Source organism: Pogoniulus pusillus, chromosome 35, assembly GCF_015220805.1.
Source record: "Pogoniulus pusillus isolate bPogPus1 chromosome 35, bPogPus1.pri, whole genome shotgun sequence".
NCBI classification, from domain to species: domain Eukaryota; kingdom Metazoa; phylum Chordata; class Aves; order Piciformes; family Lybiidae; genus Pogoniulus; species Pogoniulus pusillus.
The window spans coordinates 4929160-4952705 of NC_087298.1; the positions used below are offsets into that span (position 1 = coordinate 4929160).

General features: G+C 51.9%; 1 protein-coding gene across 10 annotated transcripts in view; it reads right to left on the bottom strand.

Moving 5' to 3' along the window:
• Positions 1–23546, bottom strand: part of ASTN2 (astrotactin 2) — a 471703-nt gene that overhangs the window by 339695 nt on the left and 108462 nt on the right. Inside the window, exon 1 of one of the 10 annotated variants that reach the window (XM_064171667.1) lies at positions 19652–19919. The exons of the other annotated variants lie outside the window; for them this stretch is intronic. Coding sequence (XP_064027737.1) covers positions 19652–19675 — 24 coding nt within the window. The 5' untranslated portion in view covers positions 19676–19919. Of the gene's footprint in view, positions 1–19651; positions 19920–23546 lie in introns of those variants that run through there. 10 annotated transcript variants of the gene reach the window in all.

Genomic DNA, 23546 nt, shown 5'->3' on the forward strand with positions numbered 1-23546 from the left:
TTAGCCAGCCCCAGAGGCTGAGCCTCAGATTGTTATGGTATGCTGACCTATTGATGCCTTACATGTAACTCTGGACCCTCTGACTGTAACCAATCTTGGTGGAGCACACCTATGGCTAGAAGTGCATATAAGTCACTGCATCACAGAAATAAAGTGGATTTGACCATCTAACCATATTGGTGACCAAAGAGTCATCTTCCCAGAGCGCTCCACCGAACGTGTTTTCCGACACAAGTCCTCTGGTCATTCTTGTGGCTCTTCTCTGGACGTCTGTGTCCATGTACATGGCCTGTCCTCCCACAGGAGCCAGGCTGGGAAGTGCCAAACGGAGCCAGCCCTGCCTCTGCCTGCTCTGCAGGTGAAATTCAGCAGCTCAGCCTGCGCAGGCAGGAGCTGAGCCTGTGCCAGCTTCCAGCCTCCTAATCTCCACGTCTCCGGAGCAGTTTCATCCCGTGGCAGACAAGCAGAGCAGAGCATGTGAATCAGGAGCAGCGTGAGCAGCTGGGGCTTTGCAGCACGACGTGGAACAAGCCAGGGCAGGGCGGGCGTTCCTTTGGCACTGGGGATGTCACAGCGCAGAGCTCCACGGAGCGCAGCGTGCGAGACCAAAGCGGAGCCTCCCCCCCGGCTCCATACAAAGCGCTCCCATGTTCCCGGAGCGCGGCTCCGGCTCGTAAACAACAGCGGCTGTAAAGAGCTGGCATCAAAAACCGCAGCTCACAGGATGACTTAGCTGGGAGACAGGCCCCAGGAGCAGAAGCAAAGGAGGGATGTTTCGCTGCGTCACCCCAGCACCGTGATTTGCTGCACAAAGGAGCTCAGGACAGCATCTCCTGCCAAGATCTTCACATCTCTCCCCCCTAAATTGGCACAAAAGGGATAAGGGATTCAGGAGGACACTGCTCAGTTTAGTTTCCATAATGCTGGAGTCCTTAGCATGAGAGTGTTAACCTGCTGGAGCAGGACCAGAGGAGGTCTGGATAGCCACAAATGACATGGGCACTGGAATACCTCTCCTGCAAGGACAGGCTGGAAGAGCTGGGACTGTTTCAGTGTTTGAAGGGGATGACAAGAAGGATGGAGACAGACTTTTAGAATCCTAGAATCAGTCAGGGTTGGAAAGGACCACAAGGAGCAGCCAGTTCCAACCCCCCTGCCATGGCCAGGGACACCCTACCCTAAAGCAGGCTGCACACAGCCTCAGCCAGCCTGGCCTCAAACACCTCCAGCCATGGGGCCTCAACCACCTCCCTGGGCAACCCATTCCAGCCTCTCACCACTCTCCTGCTCAACAACTTCCTCCTCACCTCCAGCCTGAACCTCCCCACCTGCAGCTTTGCTCCATTCCCCCTGCTCCTGTCACTCCCTGATAGCCTCAAAAGTCCCTCCCCAGCTTTTTTGTAGCCCCCTTCAGATCCTGGAAGGCCACAAGAAGGTCACCTCACAGCCTCCTCTGCTCCAGACTCAACAGCCCCAATTCTTTCAGTCTGTGCTCCCAGCAGAGCTGCTGCAGCCCTCTGAGCATCCTCATAGCTCTGCTCTGGACACACTTCAGCATCTCCACATCCTCCTTGTCCCAGGGGCTCCAGAACTGGATGCAGTGCTCCAGGTGGGGTCTCAGCAGAGCAGAGGGAGAGAATCACCTCCCTGGCCCTGCTGGCCACACTTCTCCTGCTGCAGGCCAGGCTCAGCTTGGCTTTCTGGGTTTCAAGTGCACACTGCTGGCTCCTCTTGAGCTTCTTGTCCACCAGCACCCCCAAGTCCCTCTCCTCAGGGCTGCTTTCCAGCCAGGGAGACCAGGGTCTACTGTGACAGAAGAAGGGGTGATGGCTTTTAATTACAAAAGGAAGGTTTAGACTAGAGAGAAGGAAGAAATTTTATACTGAGGGTGGTGAGACCCTGGTCTGGGTCACCCAGAGACTCGGTAGATCTCCCATCCCTGGAACCATTCCACATTCAGTTGGACTGATCTCTTAATAATTTGATCTAGTTAAAGATGTCACTTCTTGCTGCAGGGGCACTGGACTAGATGACCTCTAAGTGTCCCTTCCAATCCATTTATGATTAAAGATCTCTCTGCATGGGAAAAATTACACAAAGGCATAGAGCCACAGAGGTTACTATTGTGCCATTCCCCACCATGGCTCAGGAGTGACAAAGTTGGCTCAAGGAATCATAGAAGCACAGAATTGTTTCATCTGGAAAAGACCTCTATGATCGTCAAGTCTGTCAACTTAACCCCACCATGCCCACTAAACCATGTCCCAGAGTGCCACGTCTACACAGGTTTTGAACACTCCATCACCTCCCTGGGCAGCCTGTTCCAACACCTGACCACTCTTGCCCTAAAAAGCTGCAGGTTCCCAGTCCAGGCCCAGATCCTGCATTCTTTGAGGACGAGATGGAGATCTCCACTCTGCCAGCCACCAAGACAAACATCAGTCTCTTCCAACCTGGTTGAGCCTATGATTCTATCCCCTTTTCCACCCAGGAAAGGCTGGGGGTGCCTGTGCCAGCCCCTGCAGGGAGCACTCACAGGCTCAGAGCAGGCAACTTGGCTCTCACCACGCTCCTCTCCCTGACCCTGCACCAGCAGCTTGCCTGTTTAACCACACCACAGACACCAGGAGAGCTTCCTGGGAGGAAGGAGGGGGGGAAAAACCACCACCTCAAGGAGTCGAACTTAGGAGGCATTGGAGCCAGCCTCATTTTAATCTATTTTTTATGTTAAATTATCCAACTGAGGAAGCAGAGAGAGAGAGAGAAAGGGGAAGGAAGGGATAATATGAGGGATGCTTTATTTGACAATGTGTCATTCGGAAACTGATTATTTCTGTCTCTGAGCTTTTTAATATTCCCAAACAATGGCCGAGGCGCGCGGGGATTTGGTATTCTAAGGCTGGATTTATAATACTCTGTTCTGCAGTGATAAGAACATGGGCCTTTAATCCTCTGAGCTGTGAACATGCATATTCTCCCACCTAATGTCCTTCCCACCACGCTCCCCTGTGCCCAGCCCTGGCCAAGAGGGAGCTTGCCAGGTGCAGGAGGGTTGCTGAGAGCTGCAGAAGAGTGGGAAGAGGAGGATGAGGGAGAAGAGAGGTGGTGGGGACAGCTATGAAATGTGTTCAGAGAAGGGCCACGAGGATGATAAGAGGGCTGGAGCACCTGAGGACAGACAGAGGGAGTTGGGGCTGGTCAGTCTGGAGAGGAGAAGGCTCCAAGATGACCTTATTGTGACCTTTCAGTATCTCAAGTGGCCTACAAAAATGCTGAGGAGGGATGCCCTAGGGACTCCCTGATAGGACTGGGGGGAATGGAACAAAGCTAGATTCAGGCTGGATCTTAGGAAGTTCTTCACCATGAGGGTGGTAAGACCCTGGAACAGGTTTCCCAGGGAGGTGGTGGAAGCCTCATCCCTGGAGATCATAGAATCAGCCAGGTTGGAAGAGACCTCCAAGATCGTCCAGCCCAACCTAGCACCCAGCCCTAGCCAATCAACCAGACCATGGCACTAAGTGCCTCATCCAGGCTTTGCTTCAACACCTCCAGGCACAGCAACTCCACCACCTCCCTGGGCAGCTCATTCCAATGCCAATCACTCTCTCTGCCAACAACTTCCTCCTAATGTCCAGCTTAGATCTGCCCTGGCACAACTTGAGACTGTGTCCCCTTGTTCTGTTGCTGACTGCCTGGCAGAAGAGACCAACACCACCTGGCCAACATCCTCCCTTCTTCAGGTAGTTGTAGACAGCAGATGTTTAAGGTCAGGCTGGATGAGGCTCTAGACAGCTGGATCTAGTGCGAAGGGGAGTTGGAACTGGATGATCCTTGTGGTCCCTTCCAACCCTGATAGATTCCATGTGCATGCAGAACTGCAGGGCTCACAACACTGGAACAAACGTGTCCTGCAAATCTGCCCTGCAGTTCTTTTCCAGCTAGAAAGCAGCAAGGAAATTCATGAGATTCAATGAGGCCATCCTCAAGGTCTTGCACCTGGGCTGAGGCAATCCCCAATATTAACTCATACTGGGGAATGAAGGGATGAAGCCTAGCCCTAAGGAGAAGGGCTTGAAGGTGCTGGTGTGTGAGAAACTGGACATGACCCAGCAATGTGTGCTCGCAGCCCAGAAGCCAACCATATCCTGGGCTGATCCCCAGAAGCATGGGGAGCAGGTGCAGGGAGGGGATTGTGCCTCTCTGCTCCACTCTGCTAAGTGCTTACCTGCAGTACTGGGGCCAGATTTGGAGTCCTCGGCACAGGAAGGATGTGAACCTGTTGGAGGGAGGCCAGAGGAGGCCACAACAATGATCTAAGGGCTGGAACCCCTCTGGTGTGAGGTTGGGCTGCAAGACTTGGGGTTGTTCAGCCTGGAGAAGAGAAGGCTCCAGGGAGACCTCCTGGGCACTTTTCAGTACTTAAAAGGGCCAATACGAAAGATGGTGACAGACATTTAATCAGAGCCTGTTGTGACAGGACAAGAGGTGAGGATTCTAAACCAAAAGAGGAAAATTTAGACTAGAAAGAAAGTCTCTAGACTGGGGTTGGTGAGACACTGGCCTAGGCTGGTGGGAGGTGGTAGATGCCCCATCCCTGGAATCATTCCAGGCCAGGTTGTTAGGGGCTCTGAGCAACCTGATCTAGTTGCAGATGTCCCTGCTGACTGCAAGGGGGTTGGACTAGATGGCATTGAAAGTTCCCTTCCAACCCAAAACATTTTGTGATTCTAAAATTATTTGAAGCACAGAAGAAAAACTGATGGAAAAAAAAACACCACCTCAAAGCCCAGGAGACTGGGCTCTCACATAAATTATGAAGGCTGCCAAGCTGCCAGCCTGGAGAGCATTCACTGTTTGGGCATCTGTCCGAGAAGCTGAATTTCTGAGCAGCAAGAGGAAAAATGAACATCTTCAAACACAAGCCACCACCCTTCCTTGTCTCAGTGGTGAAAGAAGACAGAGTCCTGCTGCTCCTCTGGACAAACTTCCCTGGACCAGGCTCTGGCCTTTCCCAACTCTGCCTGCTCAGTGCTGCTCCCCATAGCGATGTGGATGTGGTATAGGTCTCTGTAGGAGTCCTCCAGCCCTTCATATTCGCAGTCAAACACAGCACAACCAGAGCAGCCCAGCCATTATGAAAGCAAGCACAAATGGTCTACCAAGCACCTCCTCTGAAAGAGCTGAAACCACAGAAGGTGACAAGGTAGAGGAGAAAATAGCTTGGGTTGAGAAGACTGCTACACCAAAGCATCTCTTGTGCAGGTCAAAGCAAGACTGCTTTGCCCTGAGGGGAAAGATACTCCCAGTTCCTTTCTAACTTCGAAGCCACTGTTGCTCCCACATACCACTCCAAAACAAGCACAGGCTGACACCCAGCCTCGTCACTGCCTACCTGCTGCTGGGTGACACAGGGTGCCCTCAGCCTGGGGCTGCTGCTCTAAGCACCCTCATGGAATCATAGAATGTACTGGGTCAGAAAGAACTCTTGAAGGTCATCTCATCCAAACTCTGCTGCAGAGAGCAGGGACACTCCCAACTAGATCAGGTTGCTCAGAGCCACATCAAGCTTGACCTTGAATGTCTCCAGGGCTGTGGCCTCTGCCACATCCCTGGGCAACCTGTTCTACCATTCCATTACCCTCAAATAACTTCTTCCTAATGTCCAACCTAAATCTCACCTGCTCCAGTTTCAAACCATTGACACTCATCCTATCATCACAGGCCCTTCTAAACAGTCCTTCCTCAGCCCAGAAGAGGAGGCTCAGGGCTGACCTCATTGCTGTCTACAACTACCTGAAAGGAGGCTGTGGCCAGGTGGGGTTGGGCTCTGCTGCCAGGCAACCAGCAAAAGAACAAGGGGACACAGTCTCAAGTTGTGCCAGGACAGGTCTAGGCTGGATGTTAGGAGGAAGTTGTTGGCAGAGAGAGTGATTGGCATTGGAATGGGCTGCCCAGGGAGGTGGTGGAGTCACCATCCCTGGAGGTGTTCAAGAAAGGACTGGATGAGGCACTTAGTGCCATGGTCTAGTTGACTGGCTAGGGCTGGGTGCTAGGTTGGACTGGATGATCTTGGAGGTCTCTTCCAACCTGGTTGATTCTGCAGGCTGCACACCCCCAGCTCCCTCAAGCCTCTCCTCACAGGGCTGTGCTCCAGGCCCCTGACCAGCTTTGTTGCCCTTCTCTGGACACGTTTATGCTTCTCCCCTTCCCACATCAAACCTCTGCACCACAACAGCATCTCCCTAGGACTCCTTGGCCTTATTGCTCCTCTTCTCTTTGCTGCACCTCTCAGTTTAAATATTTCTTCTGTAAATCTTAATTAGCATGCTGTTTGCATCTTCTTTCTGATCATTAACGATGAAAAATAAGGCTGATCTCTGCAGACACTTCTCAATCTTCCCTCTCCTGCACACTGCCATTCATCATGACCTCCTCTGCACCCTGCAGAGTCTTTGCTCTCCTGGGGCCTGGGAGGACATACCCTCAGATGCACAGCAGCCCTCCAGCTTTAAAGAAACAGCGGGGCTGGGGAAAGGATCATAGAATCATTTAGGTTGGAAAAAGGCATTTAAGTGCAAGCATTAACCCAGCACTGCCAGGTCTGCACTAAACCATGTCCCTCAGCACCACATCCACACAGCTTTTAAATCATAGAATCATCGACCAGGTTGGAAGAGACCTCCAGGATCATCCAGTCCAAACTAGCACCCAGCCCTATGCAATCAACTGGAACATGGCACTAAGTGTCTCATTCAGACTTTGCTTGAATGCCTCCAGGAATGGCAACTCCACCACCTCCCTGGGCAGCCCATTCCAATGCCAATCATTCTCTCTGCCAACAACTTCCTCCTAACATCCAGCCTAGACCCTCCCCTGGCACAACTTGACACTGTGTCTCCTTGTTCTGTTGCTGCTTGCCTGGCAGCAGAGCCCAACCCCACCTGGCTACAGCCTCCCTTCAGGTAGTTGTAGACAGCAATGAGCTCTGCCCTGGGCCTCCTCTTCTGCAGGTTGCACACCCCAAGCTCCCTCAGCCTGTCCTCATAGGCTGTGCTCCAGGCCCCTCACCAGCTTTGTCACCCTTCTCTGGACACGTTCCAGCACCTCAACATCTCCCCAGGAATAGGAGCTCCACCACTGTCCTGGGAATCCTGATGCAGGCTTCGACAACCCTTTTCAAGGAGGAGCAGGCAGCAGCCCTCCTCTGTCCATGAATCACCCTCACAAAGAAGCCCATGGGAAGGAAACTGAAGCACAGCATGAGGATGAGACCAAGGACAGCCAACAAACCAGCATTAGAACCACCAAGTACAGCCCTTAGTGCAACACTACCAAGGCTGCTGCTAAGCCATGTCCCTAAGCACCATGTCTGCAGACCTTTTAAGTATCTCCAGGTTGATGATTCAACCACTGCCCTGGGCAGCCTCTTTGAGGCCTTACAAGCCTTTCAGGGTAAGCAATATTTCCTCATGTTCAGCTTAAACCTCCCCAGGCAGAACTTGAGGCCAGTCTCTCTTGTCTTGTTTGCTACTCTGGAAAACAGGCTGACCCCCACCTGGCTCCAATCTCCTTCCAGGTAGTTGTAAAGAGCCAGAAGGGTCTCCTCTCAGCCTCTGTGTTATGAGGACAGACTGAAAGAGTTGAGGCTGTTCAGAATGAAGAAAAGGAGGCTGTGAGGTGACCTTCTTGTGACCTTCTTGTATCTGAAAGGGGCCTGCAAAAAAGCTGGGGAGGGACTTTTTAGGCTCTCAGGGAATGACAGGACTGGGGGGAATGGAGCAAAGCTGCAGGTGGGGAGATTCAGAGTGGATGTGAGGAGGAAGTTGTTGAGCAGGAGAGTGGTGAGAGGCTGGAATGAGTTGCCCAGGGAGGTGGTTGAGGCCCCATGGCTGGAGGTGTTTAAGGCCAGGCTGGCTGAGGCTGTGTGCAGCCTGCTGTAGGGTAGGGTGTCCCTGGCCATGGCAGGGGGGTTGGAACTGGCTGCTCCTTGTGGTCCCTTCCAACCCTGACTGATTCTATGATTCTTCTTCTCCAGAATAAACACCTCCAGTTCCCTCACCGGATCTGTTCTCTAGACCCTTCGCCAGCTTTGCTGCCTTTCTCTGGACCTGCTCCAGCCTCTTAACGTCCTTCTTGAGAGCAAAAGCTCCAAAACTGACCCCAGGCTTCAAGCTGTGACCTCACCAGTGCAGGGGTTAGTGAGAAAGCAACGAATACCACGATGAAAAAAGTAAAACCACCTTTCACAAGAGGCTCCTGAGCGATCCGGATCCGGTCCTCATCTCGAAACCACTCAACCTCACCTCTTCATAGAAGACAGCAATGATGCAGGGTAAATCTACTACAAAATAGAGCATTTTCTCCTTGCACGCTTCAAATCCCCATCGAGCACCGCTTCTCCAAGGTGCTTAACCACATGCTTAACTTTAAATGTGTGTTTAATTCCCATCACAGTCCAGGAGACTCCAGCGCTCGCCTCAGTGCTGCGCTGAGTGGGGATGGCTGCTTGAATTGTGACCTGCAGAGAACTCACTCTGTCTCTTGCACCCCTCTCTTTCCACAGCCCTTAAAACAGCATCAAGCTCCAGAGAGGATTCACAGAATGGTTTGGGTTGGAGATTCATCCAGTTCCGAGCCCCTGACATGGGCAAGGACACCTTCCACTCAACCAGGTCACTCAAGGCGTCATTCAGCCTGGCCTTGAACACCTCCTAGCAAGGGGACATCCACAACCTCCCTTGGCAGCCTGTTCCAGTCCAGAATGAATCTGCTCCTAATCTTCAGTCTAAATCTGCCTCCCTAAAGTTTCAATCCATTCTCTCTCATCATAGAACCACAGAATAGTAGGGGCTGGAAGTGAGCTCTAGAGATCATTCAGTCCAAGCCCACTGCTAAAGTATCATAGAATCATCAACCAGGTTGGAAGAGACCTCCAAGATCATCCAGTCCAACCTAGCACAAGACCATGCCAAAAGTCACTTCTCAGCTCTCCTGTAGCCCCTTCAGCTACAGGAAGGCTTCTCTAAGGCCTTCTCTTCTCCAGGCTGAACAGTCCCAAACGCCTCAGCCTGCACCCACAGGGGAGGTTTTATGCCCCTTTGTGGCCTCCTCTGGACCCACTCCAGCAGCAATGCCAGGCTGCTGTCTTCTGTTGGTGTTATCACAACCATATCATAGAATCAGTCAGGGTTGGAAGGGACCACAAGGAGCAGCCAGTTCCAACCCCCCTGCCATGGCCAGGGACACCCTACCCTAGAGCAGGCTGCACACAGCCTCAGCCAGCCTGGCCTTAAACACCTCCAGCCATGGGGCCTCAACCACCTCCCTGGGCAACCCATTCCAGCTTCTCACCACTCTCATGGTGAAGAACTTCTTCCTCACCTCCAGCCTGAATCTCCCCAACTCCAGCTTTGCTCCATTCCTCCTAGGCCTCTCACTCCCTAAGAGCCTAAAATGTCCCTCTCCAGCTTTTTTGTAGCCCCCTTCAGATGCTGGAAGGCCACAAGAAGGTCACCTGGGAGCCTCCTCTTCTCCAGACTGAACAGCCCCAACTCTTTCAGTCTGTGCTCACAGCAGAGCTGCTGCAGCCCTCTGAGCATCCTCGTGGCTCTGGCCCAGAGCTGCCAGCACCTATGATCCACCTTCTCTGAATGGGTTTACACTGGCATAAGAGAGTCCAGGATGCAGCCCAGAGGGTTGAGAAGAAGCTTTCCCACGGGACTGCTCTGTGCAGAGCCACGATACACAGCTGCTGTGCTTGCCATGCCATACGTACACACAGGGGGCACGAATTCAACAGCATCTAGAGTCCTGCAGAGCCTAACAGAGACAGAGGAGATGAGAGTTACAGTTGCTGTGGGAACCATAACTTTAACATCTCTGACTGTCTGCCTTAAAAAAAGAACTGGCAAGTCAGACAAAAAGCCACATTCCCCCAGCATTTCATTTATTCCCTTTTAAGCCACGCTGAATTTTGGGCTGCTGTTTCATCCAAGGATGGCAGGGAAAAGGAGTGAACCTGCCAATCAGCCTTTCTGCACCCTTCAGCCATGCAGTGTGACGTTCCAGGAGCTGTTTGTTTGGATGGTCTCCCAAACACACACACAATCCTCAATCACACCCAACACGCCTGCGTCTCCCGAGCTGCTCAGCGTGCTGGGATAACAATTCAAAAGGACTCCTAATCCATTTTTATGATATGAGAGGAAACAAACAAACAAAAAAAAGAGGCATTTATTTACAGTGAACCGAAAGAGGAGGGTTGGAGGTGATTTTATGAAGCACCTGACTGCCAGCTCTCTTTCAAGCCCCAGCGCAGAGCGCGTAGATTGGGATTTTAATGGGCGCTAATCGGCTCGCCTCCATCGCTGACCCCCTAACCCCCAGCCTGCCCTCCCATAGGGAGCACTTTAAAATGCAGAAGGTCTCCTGTGGTCATGCTCATGTTTCCCTAATGTGGGCAGGATGCCTGAGTGCAAAGCTGAGACAGAAACAAAAGCTGTTTGCTTTTCCCCGAGGAGTTTCAGTTAGCAACCCCCATCCCTCCCTCCCTGCTGGAGACTCCTTGTGCATGTCTGTCCTGCTCAGCTCATCTACGCTACTGCATCCAGTTCTGGAGCACCTATTACAGGAGGGATGTGGATGTGCTGGAGCATGTCCAGAGAAGGACCATGAGGATGATCTCGGGGCTGGAGCACCTCTCCTATGAGGAGAGACTGAGGGAGTTGGGGCTGTTCAGTCTGGAGAGGAGAAGGCTCTGAGGTGGCTTTATTGTGACCTTTCAGGATCTTAAGTGGGCTACAAGAAAGCTGGGGAAGGACTTTTCAAGCTGTCAGGTAGTGATAGGATTGGAGGGAATGGAATAAAGCTAGAAATGGGTATATTCAGACTGGATGTTAGGAAGTTCTTCACCATGAGGGTGGTGGTGAGAGTCCAGAATGGCCTGCCCAGGGAGGTCATCAAAGCCCCGTCCATGGAGATGTTAAAGGCCAAGCTGGATGAGGCTCTAGACAGCCTGATCTACAGTAGGGTGTCCCTGCCCATGACAGGGGGGTTGGCACTAGAAGATCCTTGTGGTCCCTTCCAACTCTGACTTATTCTATGATCACAGTATCACAGTATCACAATATCCACACCCCAGACCAAAACTGCATTTCAGTCAAATTCCAAAGGGGAGGAAAAAAATCACTTGAGTTAAGAACAAACCACTTTGCTTTTGAAAAAGGTCACCACACACAATAAGTCTTTCCCAGCACAAAAGAGGTCTCACAAGCAACAATCACCACATGTTAGGAGAGTGCAGGCTTGTGCCAACACACAAAGCACCCTGCAGTTAAACACAGGGCTACAGGCAAGTCCCTGAAAACCAGCAAGCAGAGAACCACCAGCCATGTACATAAAGCCTTTCTCTGGGTCATCTTTAGACTAGAGCCAAAATCCTGACCACCCACAGGGACCTGGCTTGTTGGAAGAGCATCCCAGTAGTCAGTTGAGCATCTGCCAGGGGAAGGGGAAAAAAAAATTCCACTCAGTATCAGAGAACCACCAAAGAGACTGTGTGCCCCTGATACCTTCCTAAATCAAAGAAAAGAGCAACAAAGTCCTCCAAGGATCAGTCCTGTCTTGGTTTCACTGAGCTGACCAGTACCAACAGCTAGATCCACACCTGCTTTGCCTGATGCTAGTGAGGAACACATCACATCCCTGCCTCGTCTCTTCTCCCTACAGAGCTTCCCTTTTTACAGCAGAGATGGTCACCTGGGGGTTCCTCAGTCAGAACACTCCAACAGACCTGTAGATTTGCATCCAGCACCCCCACACCCTGCCTAGAGACAGTCAGTCTCTCCTGTTTGATTGCTGTCTGCACGAATCAATTCTGGGCCCCTCGATTCAAGAGAGATGTTGAGGTGCTGGAACGTATCCAGAGAAAGGCAATGAAGCTGGTGAGAGACCTGGAGCACAAACCCTGTGAGGAGAGGCTGAGGGAGCTGGGGGTGTGCAGCCTGCAGAAGAGGAGGCTCAGGGCAGACCTCATTGCTGTCTACAACTACCTGCAGGGAGGCTGTAGCCAGGTGGGGTTGGGCTCTGCTGCCAGGCAACCAGCAACAGAACAAGGGGACACAGTCTCAAGTTGTGCCAGGGCAGGTCTAGGCTGGATGTTAGGAGGAAGTTGTTGGTAGAGAGTGATTGGCATTGGAATGGGCTGCCCAGGGAGGTGGTGGAGTCACCATCCCTGGAGGTGTTCAAAAAAGCCTGAATGAGGCACTCAGCACCGTGCTCCAGTTGACTGGATAGGGCTGGGTGCTAGGTTGGACTGGATGAGCTTGGAGGTGTCTTCCAACCTGGCTGACTCTATGGGGGTTTTGTAGACTGTTCTGAGCTGTGGCCTAAGCTCTGCCCATGCAGGTGCACTATCCACCAACACTGCACCCAACTGTGCTGCTGAAGCCACAGCGCTCTGTGCTCTTCTGGTGCTGCTTTTGTCACTTTCATGCCTTACCCTCTGCCCAGGGGAGGCCACAAACATCTCCACAGCTTCTGCCTTAAGCAGAAACATCCAGAATATTAATGTTAGCATCTGATGGGAGAAGCCAACCTGATGGTCAGCTGGCCCAAGGAATGGAGCAGCATGGTATTAGTCACAGCAAGTCATCTGGAAGCGACAGGATGAATCATAGAATCATTTAGGTTGGAAGAGACTTTTTAAGAGCAGAGTTCAACTGTTAACCCAGCACTGCCAAGTCCACCACTAAACCATGTCTCTCAGCACCACACGAAGCAGGGATGCAGCTAAGCTCACTAACCAAAAGAAAAGGCTAAAACACAGAAGCTGCACAGCTTTTAGAAGCCTTTGCCTCAGGCTTATTTCAGGTCCCCTCAGCGACCACCCACAAATCTCAGCATCTCCACCACCCCAAGCTCCCCACAAAACACAGGGCAGGTCCTACCTTTGCTCCCACTCCATTTTTATCTAATGATATATAAGAGGAAATGGTTTCAAGCTGCACCAGAGGAGATTTAGGTTGGAAGAATTTCTTCCCCAAAATGGTTGTCAAGCCCTGGAACAGGCTGCCAAGTGGAGTGGCAAAGTCCTCCCCAGCAAAAGGGATTCAAAAGTTGTATAGATGTGGGGCTGAGAGACATGGGTCAATGCTGGGTTAATAGTTGAACTTGATGATCTTAAAGGTCTCTTTCCAACAAAACCATTCTAGGATTCTACACTTTGGGGTTGGAAGGGACCACAAGGATCATTCAGTTCCAACCCCACTGCCATGAGCACCCTACCCTAGAGCAAGCTGCACACAGCCTCAGCCAGCCTGGCCTTAAACACCTCCAGGGATGGGACCTCAACCACCTCCCTGGGCAACCTAGTCCAGCCTCTCACCACTCTCACGCTCAACAACTTCCTCCTCACGTCCAGCCTGACTCTCCCCACCTCCAGCTTTGCTCCATTCCCCCATTTGTCCATCAGCACCCCTAAGTGCCTCTCCTCAGGGCTGCTCTCCAGCCACTCACTGCCCAGTCTGGATTTGTGCTTGGCACTGCCTCGACCCAGGTGCAGGACCTTGCACTTGGTCTTGTTTAATCTTATAGGGTTGGCTTATGCCCACCTCTCCAGCCTGCCCAGGTCCCTCTGCATGGATCCCTTCCCTCCAGCCTGTCCACTGCACCACACAGCTTGGTGTCATCAGCAAACTTGCTGAGGCTGCACTCAATGCTCCTGTCCATGGCACCGACAGCAATGTTGAGCAAGACTGGTCCCAGGACTGATCCTTGAGGGACTCCACTTGTCACTGGCCTCCACTTGGCCATGGAGCCATTGACAGCCACTCTTTGGGTGCAGCCATCAAGCCAGCTCTTTACCCTTCCCTTCTCCCCACTCTGTTTAGACAGCAAGCGCACAAGAGCACCTCCCAGGATATGTGCACACAGCTTATCTCCCTGGCACCCAGGCAGGAGCTGGAGCCTTCCTGAGCCACCCCAGCCTGCACAGTATCCCACAGTATCACCAAGGTTGGAAGAGACCTCACAGATCATCAAGTCCAACCCTTTACCACAGAGCTCAAGGCTAGACCATGGCACCAAGTGCCACGTCCAGTCCTGCCTTGAACAGCTCCAGGGACGGCGACTCCACCACCTCCCCGGGCAGCCCATTCCAGTGTCCAATGACTCTGGACACGCTCAAGCCTTGAGTGGCAGTGACCTTGGGGCCTGCTGAAATCACAGCTATGGCAGGAGCTCCCAGGTGCTTCTCATCCTTTCCAAACAGAGGTTTAACAAACGCAAGGACTCGCATTAGCAGGATTATTACAACATCTACCAGCAGAGCATTTGCCAGCGAGCGATGAAACATAATTAAAAGTAAGGAACACTTGTCAGATAAATGAGTTACATGTTCTGCTCTTGCAAAAGTACCTTTCTTGCCTGGGTTTTTTCCCCCTACATTAGTGAGGATGCAGATAAACACAATTCTGGAAAAAAAAAAACCACCCCAACACACAACACTGCTGTTAATTCTCAGTGGATCTCACAAGCATTAGTGCGAATTAATGCTGCTCCCACTGTATATTCTGCATATATTAAAGATACATTAATCTAATAAGAGATGCACAGCTCCAGATGAGGGAACACGAACACAATTCACATTCTGCCTCCAGCCTCTGAGTGCTGGTGAGTGACATGCTGCAGCATCCTTTCTGCTCAATTAACCAGCCAGCTTCTGGGGGCCGCCACATCTCGGAGCCTTGGCCAGAAAAGGTGGCGAAACGCAGAGCAAAACTCAGCAAAGCGTTCAAGAGTGTCAAAGTCACAGAGTGGTAGGGGCTGGAAGGGACCTCCTAAAGATCACCGAGTCCAAAGCAGGATTGCCTAAAGAAGGTCACACAGGAACTCAGCCAGGCAAGTTTGCAGTCTCCACAGGAGACTTCACAACCTCTCTGGGCAGCCTGTGCCAGGGCTCCAGCACTCTCACAGTACAGAAGAGTCTCCTCATGCTCAGGCAGAACCTCCTGTGATCCATCTTCTGCCCACTGCTCCTTGTCTTACTATTGCTTTCCAGCCCTAATGCCCACTGCCCCCTGCCTTACTGCTGCGATCCAGCCCTAATGTCCACTGCCCCCTGCCTTACTGCTGCGATCCAGCCCTAATGCCCACTGCCCCCTGCCTTACTGCTGCGATCCAGCCCTAATGCCCACTGTCCCCTGCCTTACTGCTGCGATCCAGCCCTAATGCCCACTGCCCCCTGCCTTACTGCTGCGATCCAGCCCTAATGCCCACTGCCCCCTGCCTTACTGCTGCATTCCAGCCCTAATGCCCGCTGCCCCCTGCCTTACTGCTGCGATCCAGCCCTAATGCCCACTGCCCCCTGCCTTACTGCTGTGTTCCAGCCCTAATGCCCACTGCCCCCTGCCTTACTGCTGTGTTCCAGCCTATGCCCACTGCCCCATCTTACTGCTGTGTTCCAGCCTATGCCCACTGCCTTACTGCTGCGTTCTAGCCTATGCCCACTGCCCCCTGTCCTATTACTGCGTTCTAACCTATGCCCACTGCCCCCTGCCTTACTGCTGCACTCCAGCCTATGCCCTCTGCCCCCTGCCTTACTGCTGTGTTCCAGCCTATGCCCACTGCCCCTTGTCCTACTGCTGCATTTCAGCTTGTACCCATTATTTCCTGTCTTACTACTGGGCACCACTGAAAAGAGACTGGCACCTTCATCCTGTGACACCCATCCCTTGGATATTCAGCTCAACACCTCCTTCAAGCCTAACTGATGGGACAAGTCTTGGTGTGTGCTGCTGCTCACTGCAGGGTGGAGCAAAGACAGGCAAGAGACTGGAAGAGAGATTTAGAAGTTATTTATGGGGTCTCAAAATAATCTCCTAGAAGGAACCTCTAGAGGTCATCTAGGTCCAGCCCCCTTGCAGTCAGCAGGGACATTCCCAACTAGAGCAAGTTGCTCAGAGCTACATCAAAATCTGACCGTGGATCCCCTCCAGGGATGAGACCTCTGTCACTGCCCTGAGCAACCTGTTCTAGTGTTCATTCCACAACCCTCATAGCAAAGAACTCCTTCCTCACGTCCACCCTAAACCTACCCTGCTCTAGTTTAAAACACTGTCCCTTGTCCTATCACTGCCAGCCCTTAGAGTGTTCATCTCCACCTTTCTTGCAGGCCCCCTTCAGATACTGAACTGCTCTGAGAGCTCCATCCTTTATGGAGCAAGGAGTTGATGGGAAGATGCTGTTGTGCACACAGGATCCAAGCAGAAGGGACCTTTCTATTACTGGTGGGGTCTTTTTAAAGGTTTACTACTGATCTCAGTGCTAGCAGCTGCTTTGAGAAGGATCCAGCCCATCATGTAACAATTCTGCTCAACCATACTTAAAGTGTAAATACTTCTGCATAGTGAATCTCTTCCTGAAAAGCAGCAACACAAACCAGTGCTTGCTAGGAGGAGAGGGAGGGTACTCAAACACATCAAGAGAGATAAAAGCCCATAAAAGCCCCAAGCACATGTCCATGTAGCATTTGGCATCTCTGCAATCCTGGCGTCACAACCCACACCACAGCAGCCCCCCTACACTGCAGAACTTCCACTGCTACCTGGGGCACTGCATGAGAGGAAGAGAATAAAGAGTTTATCAACCTGCAGATAGGCAAGCTGAGAAATGCACAGATCCCTCCCATGCATCACAGGGCAGGCAAATCCAAGCTGTTGATTTAAAGATCAAAAAGCTCAGTAAGTCCACAAATCATCTCCTCTCCCACACCACCACAGCTATTCCCATCAGGTTATTAAGAGTCCAGTTAAGTACAGCACTTAACCATACACTTAACTCTCATTGACTTCACCAGGACTGTGCACATACATAAAATTTATTAAGTGCTTCAGGGCTTTCCTGTCTCCATGCCCAAGAGCACAGAGCTTCTCTCCTGCAGCCCTTGGTCTGATGCCTCCAAAAGACCTCAGGGCACAGTGGAAAACTAAATGTACGAGGCCATGAGTTTGCCTGCCACACAAAATGGTTTGGGTGGAAAGGCACCTTTAAAGGTCATCCACTCCAAACCCCCTGCAGTCAACAGGGACACCTGCGACTAGAGCAGGTTGCTCAGAGACCCAAACAACCTGACCTGGAGTGGTTCCAGGGATGGGGCAGGTACCACATCTTGGGCCAGCCTGGGTCAGTGTCTCACCATCCTCAGTATCAAAATTCTCTTCCTTCTCTTAGTTTAAGCCACTGGTCCTTGCCACATCACAACAGGCCCTGCTAAAAAGGGGCATCTACCTCCTCTCTGGGCAGCCTGGGCCAGTGTTTCACCACCCTCATGACAAAATATTTCTTCATTCTATCTAGCCTGAATCTCATCTCTTATTTTAAAACCATCGTCCCTTGTCACATTGCCAAAGGCCCTGCTTGACAGCTCCCACACTCACTGCTGGCACACCCCTGGGTGCACAGAACCCTCTTCTGTTCCATGGCATGTCAGACCACACTCAGTCACAGCATCAAAACCCAGCTATGTGTTCACTCAGCCCTCTTGCTGCATTGATGGAAAGCCAAGAATATCAAAGGAGGGGAACTCACCAGCTTCGTTTCACTCGCTTGTTTTCAAGAGTGCTTTGGAAAGATGAGCCCAGCTACCTCCTTGCTGGCAAGGCAGAGCTGCAAGTGGGTAGCACTGGGCATCCTGCTGCCAGGCTGGGAGGGGAAGAGCTGAGCTCGCATCTCCCAAGGAGCTCTTTGCATCCCTGAGGTGCATCCAGAGCAGCTTCAGCCCTGAAGAGCTCTGCACAGCAAGGAAACAAATTCCCATCCCAAAGCATCTTCAGCTTGAGGCTTCTGCAATTCAGGTCTCACTTTTTTAATCCATCTGGATACAGGATATCAGAGATGATGAGAGCAGAAGTGGCAGAGACAAAGGCTTCCACCTACATCTGTAGGATGCTGCAGCAGGGAGACTCTGAGCAGGCACTGAGATGCTAGCATTCCAAAAGGACATTCACCAGCACACTTTGAGGAAGGATCACTGAGTTTAACCCCAGTCTGGCTGCAAGCAGAGGGTTTGAAGCCATTGCTAGTGAGATGGGTGCATAGAGAAGCAAGGACTCCTTCCCAGCTAGAGAAAGGATGGAAGGGTACTATTATAGCCCAGCTGCACCATGATATAATGGTCCATGATGGGAGGGCTGCAGCATCCCTTCCTCATCCAAGAGAGGCTGAGGAAGTGCTGGGTTGGAGCTGGGAAAGAACTCATTTCAATTAAACACACTTGGTGTGCCAAATGAAACCAATTAATTCTCTCCATCTGAAAGCTGGATAGATAGGATAGCTGGGCAAATGGATAACAACAGGCTAATAACCCTCTCCCATCCCCAGCCCTGCCACCATCGAGTTTCTGATGCAGTGTCACCTGAGTAACTGCAGCATCTGTGAGCAATTGTGAAGTGAATTCAGACACTGACAGCAGGTGGCACTGTCCCCAGCAGCAGGTAGGGGCTGGGTGAGGAGGGTGCTTCAGAGCCAGTCTGACACCCAGTTATCTGCTTCCAGTCTTTTGACTCCCTGTAGCAGCATCAATCACAGCGTGAGCTCTGTGAGGTCCCCTCTCTGTGACATCCCATCCCTGGTCACTCACTGAGTGATCCCAGTAGGGGCTAGGTACAGCCAGCCCCAGCCACATAGTTGGTGTTCAGCTGAGGAGCAGCAACTCATTAAAACAAACAGGCTGCAAACAGGGCTCCATGCAAGGAAAGCTGCCTCCATAACCCCCAAAATCTCTTTCAGTCCCCTAAGGAAGGCTCTGTAAGGCAGTCCTGGCCATTGGGCATAGCAGTTCCCAGCTCTCCAGCCCTCTCATGTCCATTACTATCTAATCATTAACTCCACTGTCTAATTTCATCATCCTTCCCCCTCATCTTCTGCACTGTGACAGGCTCCCACCCTGCTTGGCACGGGCACAGGGTCAGAAAAATTACATGAGCATTGGAGCATCTCCACTGTGAGCACTGTCTGAGAGCTAGGGTTGGTTCAGTCTGGAGAAGAGAAGGCTCCAGGAAGACCTTCTTATGGCCTTTCAGGACATAACAGGGCCAAAAAGAAAGATGAGGACAGACTTTTTAGCAGGGCCTGTTTGGGACAGGACAAGGGGTGATGGCTTAAACTAAAAGAAGGACGTTTAGACTGGAGAGAAGGAGAAGTGTTTTGACACTGAGGGTGATGAGACACAGACTCAGGTTGCCCAGAGATATGGTAGCTGCCCCATCCCTGGAACCATTCCATGTCAGGTTGTTTGGGGCTCTAAGCAGCCTGCTCTAGTGGCATTTGGCCCTTTGCTCACTGCAGGTAGGTTGGGCTGGATGAACTTTAAAGGTCCCTTCCAACCCAATCCATTCCATGAGTCTACAATAAATGGCAGATGCACCAAGGCACAGGGGTTAGTGGGCAGGGGAGAGAGTACTGCACCTCTCCCCTGCAACAGCCCAACTCCTTTAAGCATCCCCCCACCATCCTAGGCATGGGATGGGCAGCTCCTGAAGCCATACTAAGGCTCTGCCACCAGAATCCTCAGGGAGTTAAAACAGCTGAACACAGACAAGGGAATGGCAATAAGCAGGAGAGGACAGGGCAATAAGACACAAAGCAATCCTACCTTCTTCTGTGTTCCTTGTTCCATGCAGCTCCCAAGTCCTCCTGAATCCCACCACAGCCTCACAGTCTCTGCCAAGGGGCAACCACTGGCTGGGGAACTGGTGGCAGGAACTTTTAAGTCTGCCTTTTTTCTCTTCCCATCAGTTGGGAAGTAGAAAACTCCCTTTCCACTTGGGTATTTTTGGTGTCATCTCCGAGCCAAGTCGTGTGCAGGCATGAAACAAAGACCTCAATGCCACTGCCATTTACTAATCAAATCCCCTTTGACTAATTTGACAGGCCTGGTTTGAAAAATCTAAATTTAAAGGTAAAATAAAGTTGGGTTCCACAGATAGATGTGAATCAAGATGAAATACTTCAAGCAGAACTAATAAAGACCTGCTACCTGCACCTTGGAGCTCATAAAGCACCGCTCCCAGTGCAGGCAGTGGGGAGTGCTAAGCTTGTTTGCTCACTCTCCCAGCAGTTCTGCTGAGGGACTTGAAGCTGTTCAGCCTGGAAAAGAGCACTTTGAGAGGGGATCTGATCAGCACTGACCAATAGCTAAAGGGTGGAGGTCAGAAGCATGGGGCTGGGCTCTTTTCAGTGGTGGTCAGTGATAGGATAAGAGGTAAGAGGTGCAACCACAGCACAGGAGGTTTCAGTTGAACTTAAGGAGAATCTTTAGTTTGAGGGTGGTAGAGCACTGGAGGAGGCTGCCCAGGGAGGTTGTGGAGTGATCTCTGGAGAATTACAAAACCTGCCTGGATGCTGGGATCCTGGGCAACCTGATCTAAGCAAATCTGTGTTAGCAGGGGAGTTGGACTACATCTCCAGAGGTCCCTTCCAACCCCTACCTTTCTGTGATTCTATGATCAGTTTGTCTTTAGCTTGTAAGAGGCAGGAAAACCAGCCCTGCCCTGCCTCAGCTCCACTGCACCCTGATGCCCATCTTAGGATCACAGGATGTTAGGATCTTGCCTATGTTCACAAGCACATACCTAATCCAAACTAAGCCCTAACCATGCAATGCTGTCCTCAGCCTCTGCAGAAGCAACAGCTCTGTCTGAGGGGAAAACAAGCGTGGGAGGTGAAGATGCAGCCCTGTGTTCCTGGAGAAGCTCACCTGGGCAGCCAGGTGAATGCAGGCAGTGTGGAGAGCACCCTGGGGTAGAGAGAAGCAACACAGATCTGCACAGGTTCCTCCACCTTTCAAACCCTCCCCCCTGCTCCAAACACAAAGAACTTCTTGGTCCCCAGGCGTTCTGCTGATGTCCTTAGCATCCAACCTCCTTTTATGGTTTCACCACAAAAGAGTAATTCCCCACACGGCAAAGGAAGCCAAATAAAGATCAGACTCCCTAGCAGGTTGCATAGGCAGAGCACTGGAACCTTGGTTCACCCTTTCTGGTCCATGCCTGCGTGGTTCTTGGGCAAGCCCCCAGAACAGGGAGCCCAGCACAGCCAGTGTGCAACACTGAGGTGAAAGTAACCTTCCAGGCCACGACTGGAGATCTCCTGGATGTGAAGCTCAGTGAAACCAGTGCCCCAAATGCCACTGCAGCAACAAGCTGGACAAGGGAAGTCTGTTTTCAAATCAGATGTTGAATGTGTCTTGCACAGACAAAAGAGGAGCCCTAGGGAATCAAAGCCCAGATCTAAGGGCCTCACATCAACTCTGCAATCACTGCAGCTCTCCACTACCTCAGCCTCAGGCACCCAGCATCCAGCAGGGACTGGCATGAACATGTCTCATTTTTCAAATGGCTAACTTGAAAGGAAAAGTTAAAGTGCTGAACCTTCTCTATTACTATCATTATTAAGCATCATAGAATCAGTCAGGGTTGGAAGGGACCACAAGGACCTTCTAGTTCCAACCCCCCTGCCATGGGCACAAACACCCTACCCTAGAGCAGGCTGCACACAGCATCACCCAACCTGGCCTGAAACACTTCCAGCAATGGGCCCTCAACCACCTTCCTGGGCAACCCATTCCAGCCTCTCACCACTCTCATGCTCAACAACTTCCTTCTCACCTCCACTCTGACTCTCCCCACCTCCAGCTTTGCTCCATTCCCCCCAGTCCTGGCACTTCCTGGTAGCCCAAAAAGTCCCTCCCCAGCTTTTTTGTAGCCCCCTTCAGATACTGGAAGGCCACAAGAAGGTCACCTGGGAGCCTCCTCTGCTCCAGTCTGCACAGCCCCAACTCTTTCAGTCTGTGCTCACAGCAGAGCTGCTGCAGCCCTCTGAGCATCCTCATGGCTCTGCTCTGGACACTCTCCAGCATCTCCACATCCTTCTTGTCCCAGGGGCTCCAGAACTGGATGCAGTACTCCAGGTGGGGTCCCACCTGAGCGGAGTAGAAAGGGAGAATCATCTCCCTGGCCCTGCTGGCCACACTTCTGATGCAGCCCAGGCTTTGCTTGGCTTTCTGGGCTGCAAGTGCACACTGCTGGCTCCTGTTGAGCTTCTTGTCCACCAGCACCCCCAAGCCTCTCTCCCCAGGGCTGCTCTTCAGCCACTCACTGCCCTGCCTGGACTTGTGCTTGGCAATGCCTCGACCCAGATGCAGAAACTTGCACTTGGTCTTGTTGAACCTTATAGTGTTGGTTTGTGCAGCCTGTGCAGGTCCCTCTGGATGGATCCCTGCCCTCCAGCCTGGCTGCTGCACCACACAGCTTGGTGTGGTCAGCAAACTTGCTGAGGCTGCACTCAGTGCCTCTGTCCATGGCACCCACAAAGAAGCAGCACCGGTGGTAGCCCTCCACATGCACATGCATCTGTAGCCTCTGACCAAGGAGCTGCAGGCAGCACCAGGCAATGGGAAGATGCCAGCCTTGCATTCCTGCTTCCTGCCAGGAGTGAGATATTGAAGCTAAATCCTCAGAGCAAAACATTTACAGGAAAAGGATTTCCATCAATCACTTCAAACCACCTGTTCATTTAAATCAGTCCAAACACTGTAAAAGCTATCTGAAACAGTAGGCTGGTGGGAAGCTGGGCTGAAGGCAGGGTGCCTCCAGGGAAGGGAAGTGTCTTCTGGAGGGGTTTGTAAAGCTGCTCCTTCCCAGGTCAGCTTCAGTTCAACCCAAAATCTTCATCGGACAGCACAGGCTGGAACTGCCTGCAGGGACTCGCAGAACAGGATGAAGAAACATCCAACATCAGTGACAAAAGGTTATCGATCCTGCCTGAGGGCAGAGACATGGATTTAGTGACCTCTCCAAATCCTTTCCATTCCAGAGATCCTATGGACAAGTAACCCTCATGCTGTAAAAGAGATGTGGAGATGCTGGAGCATGTCCAGAGAAGGACAACGACGATGCTCAGAGGGCCGGAGCAGCTCTGCTGTGAGGACACACTGAGGGAGTTGGGGCTGCTGACTCTGGAGAAGAGGAGGCTGTGAGGTGACCATCTTGTGGTCTGCCAGGATCTGAAGGGGGCCTACAAAAAAGCTGGGGAGGGACTTTTTAGGTTGTCAGGGAGTGCCAGGACTGGCGGGAATGGAGCAAAGCTGGAGGTGGGGAGATTCAGAGTGGATGTGAGGAGGAAGTTGTTGAGCATGAGAGTGGTGAGAGGCTGGAATGGGTTGCCCAGGGAGGTGCTTGAGGCTCCATTGCTGAAAGTGTTTAAGGCCAAGCTGTCTGAGGCTGTGTGCAGCCTGCTCTAGGGTAGGGTGTCCCTGGGCATGGCAGGGGGTTGGAACTGGCTGCTCCTTGTGGTCCCTTCCAACCCTGACTGATTCCATGATTCTTCGACTTGCAGAACAGGATGAAGAAACATCCATCACCAGTGACAAAGGGTTATTGATCCTGCCTGAGGGCAGAGAGATGGATTTAGTGACCTCTCCAAATCCTTTCCGCTCCAGAGATCCTATGGAAAAGTAACCTTCACGCTGTAAACCCCTGAGAAAGGCA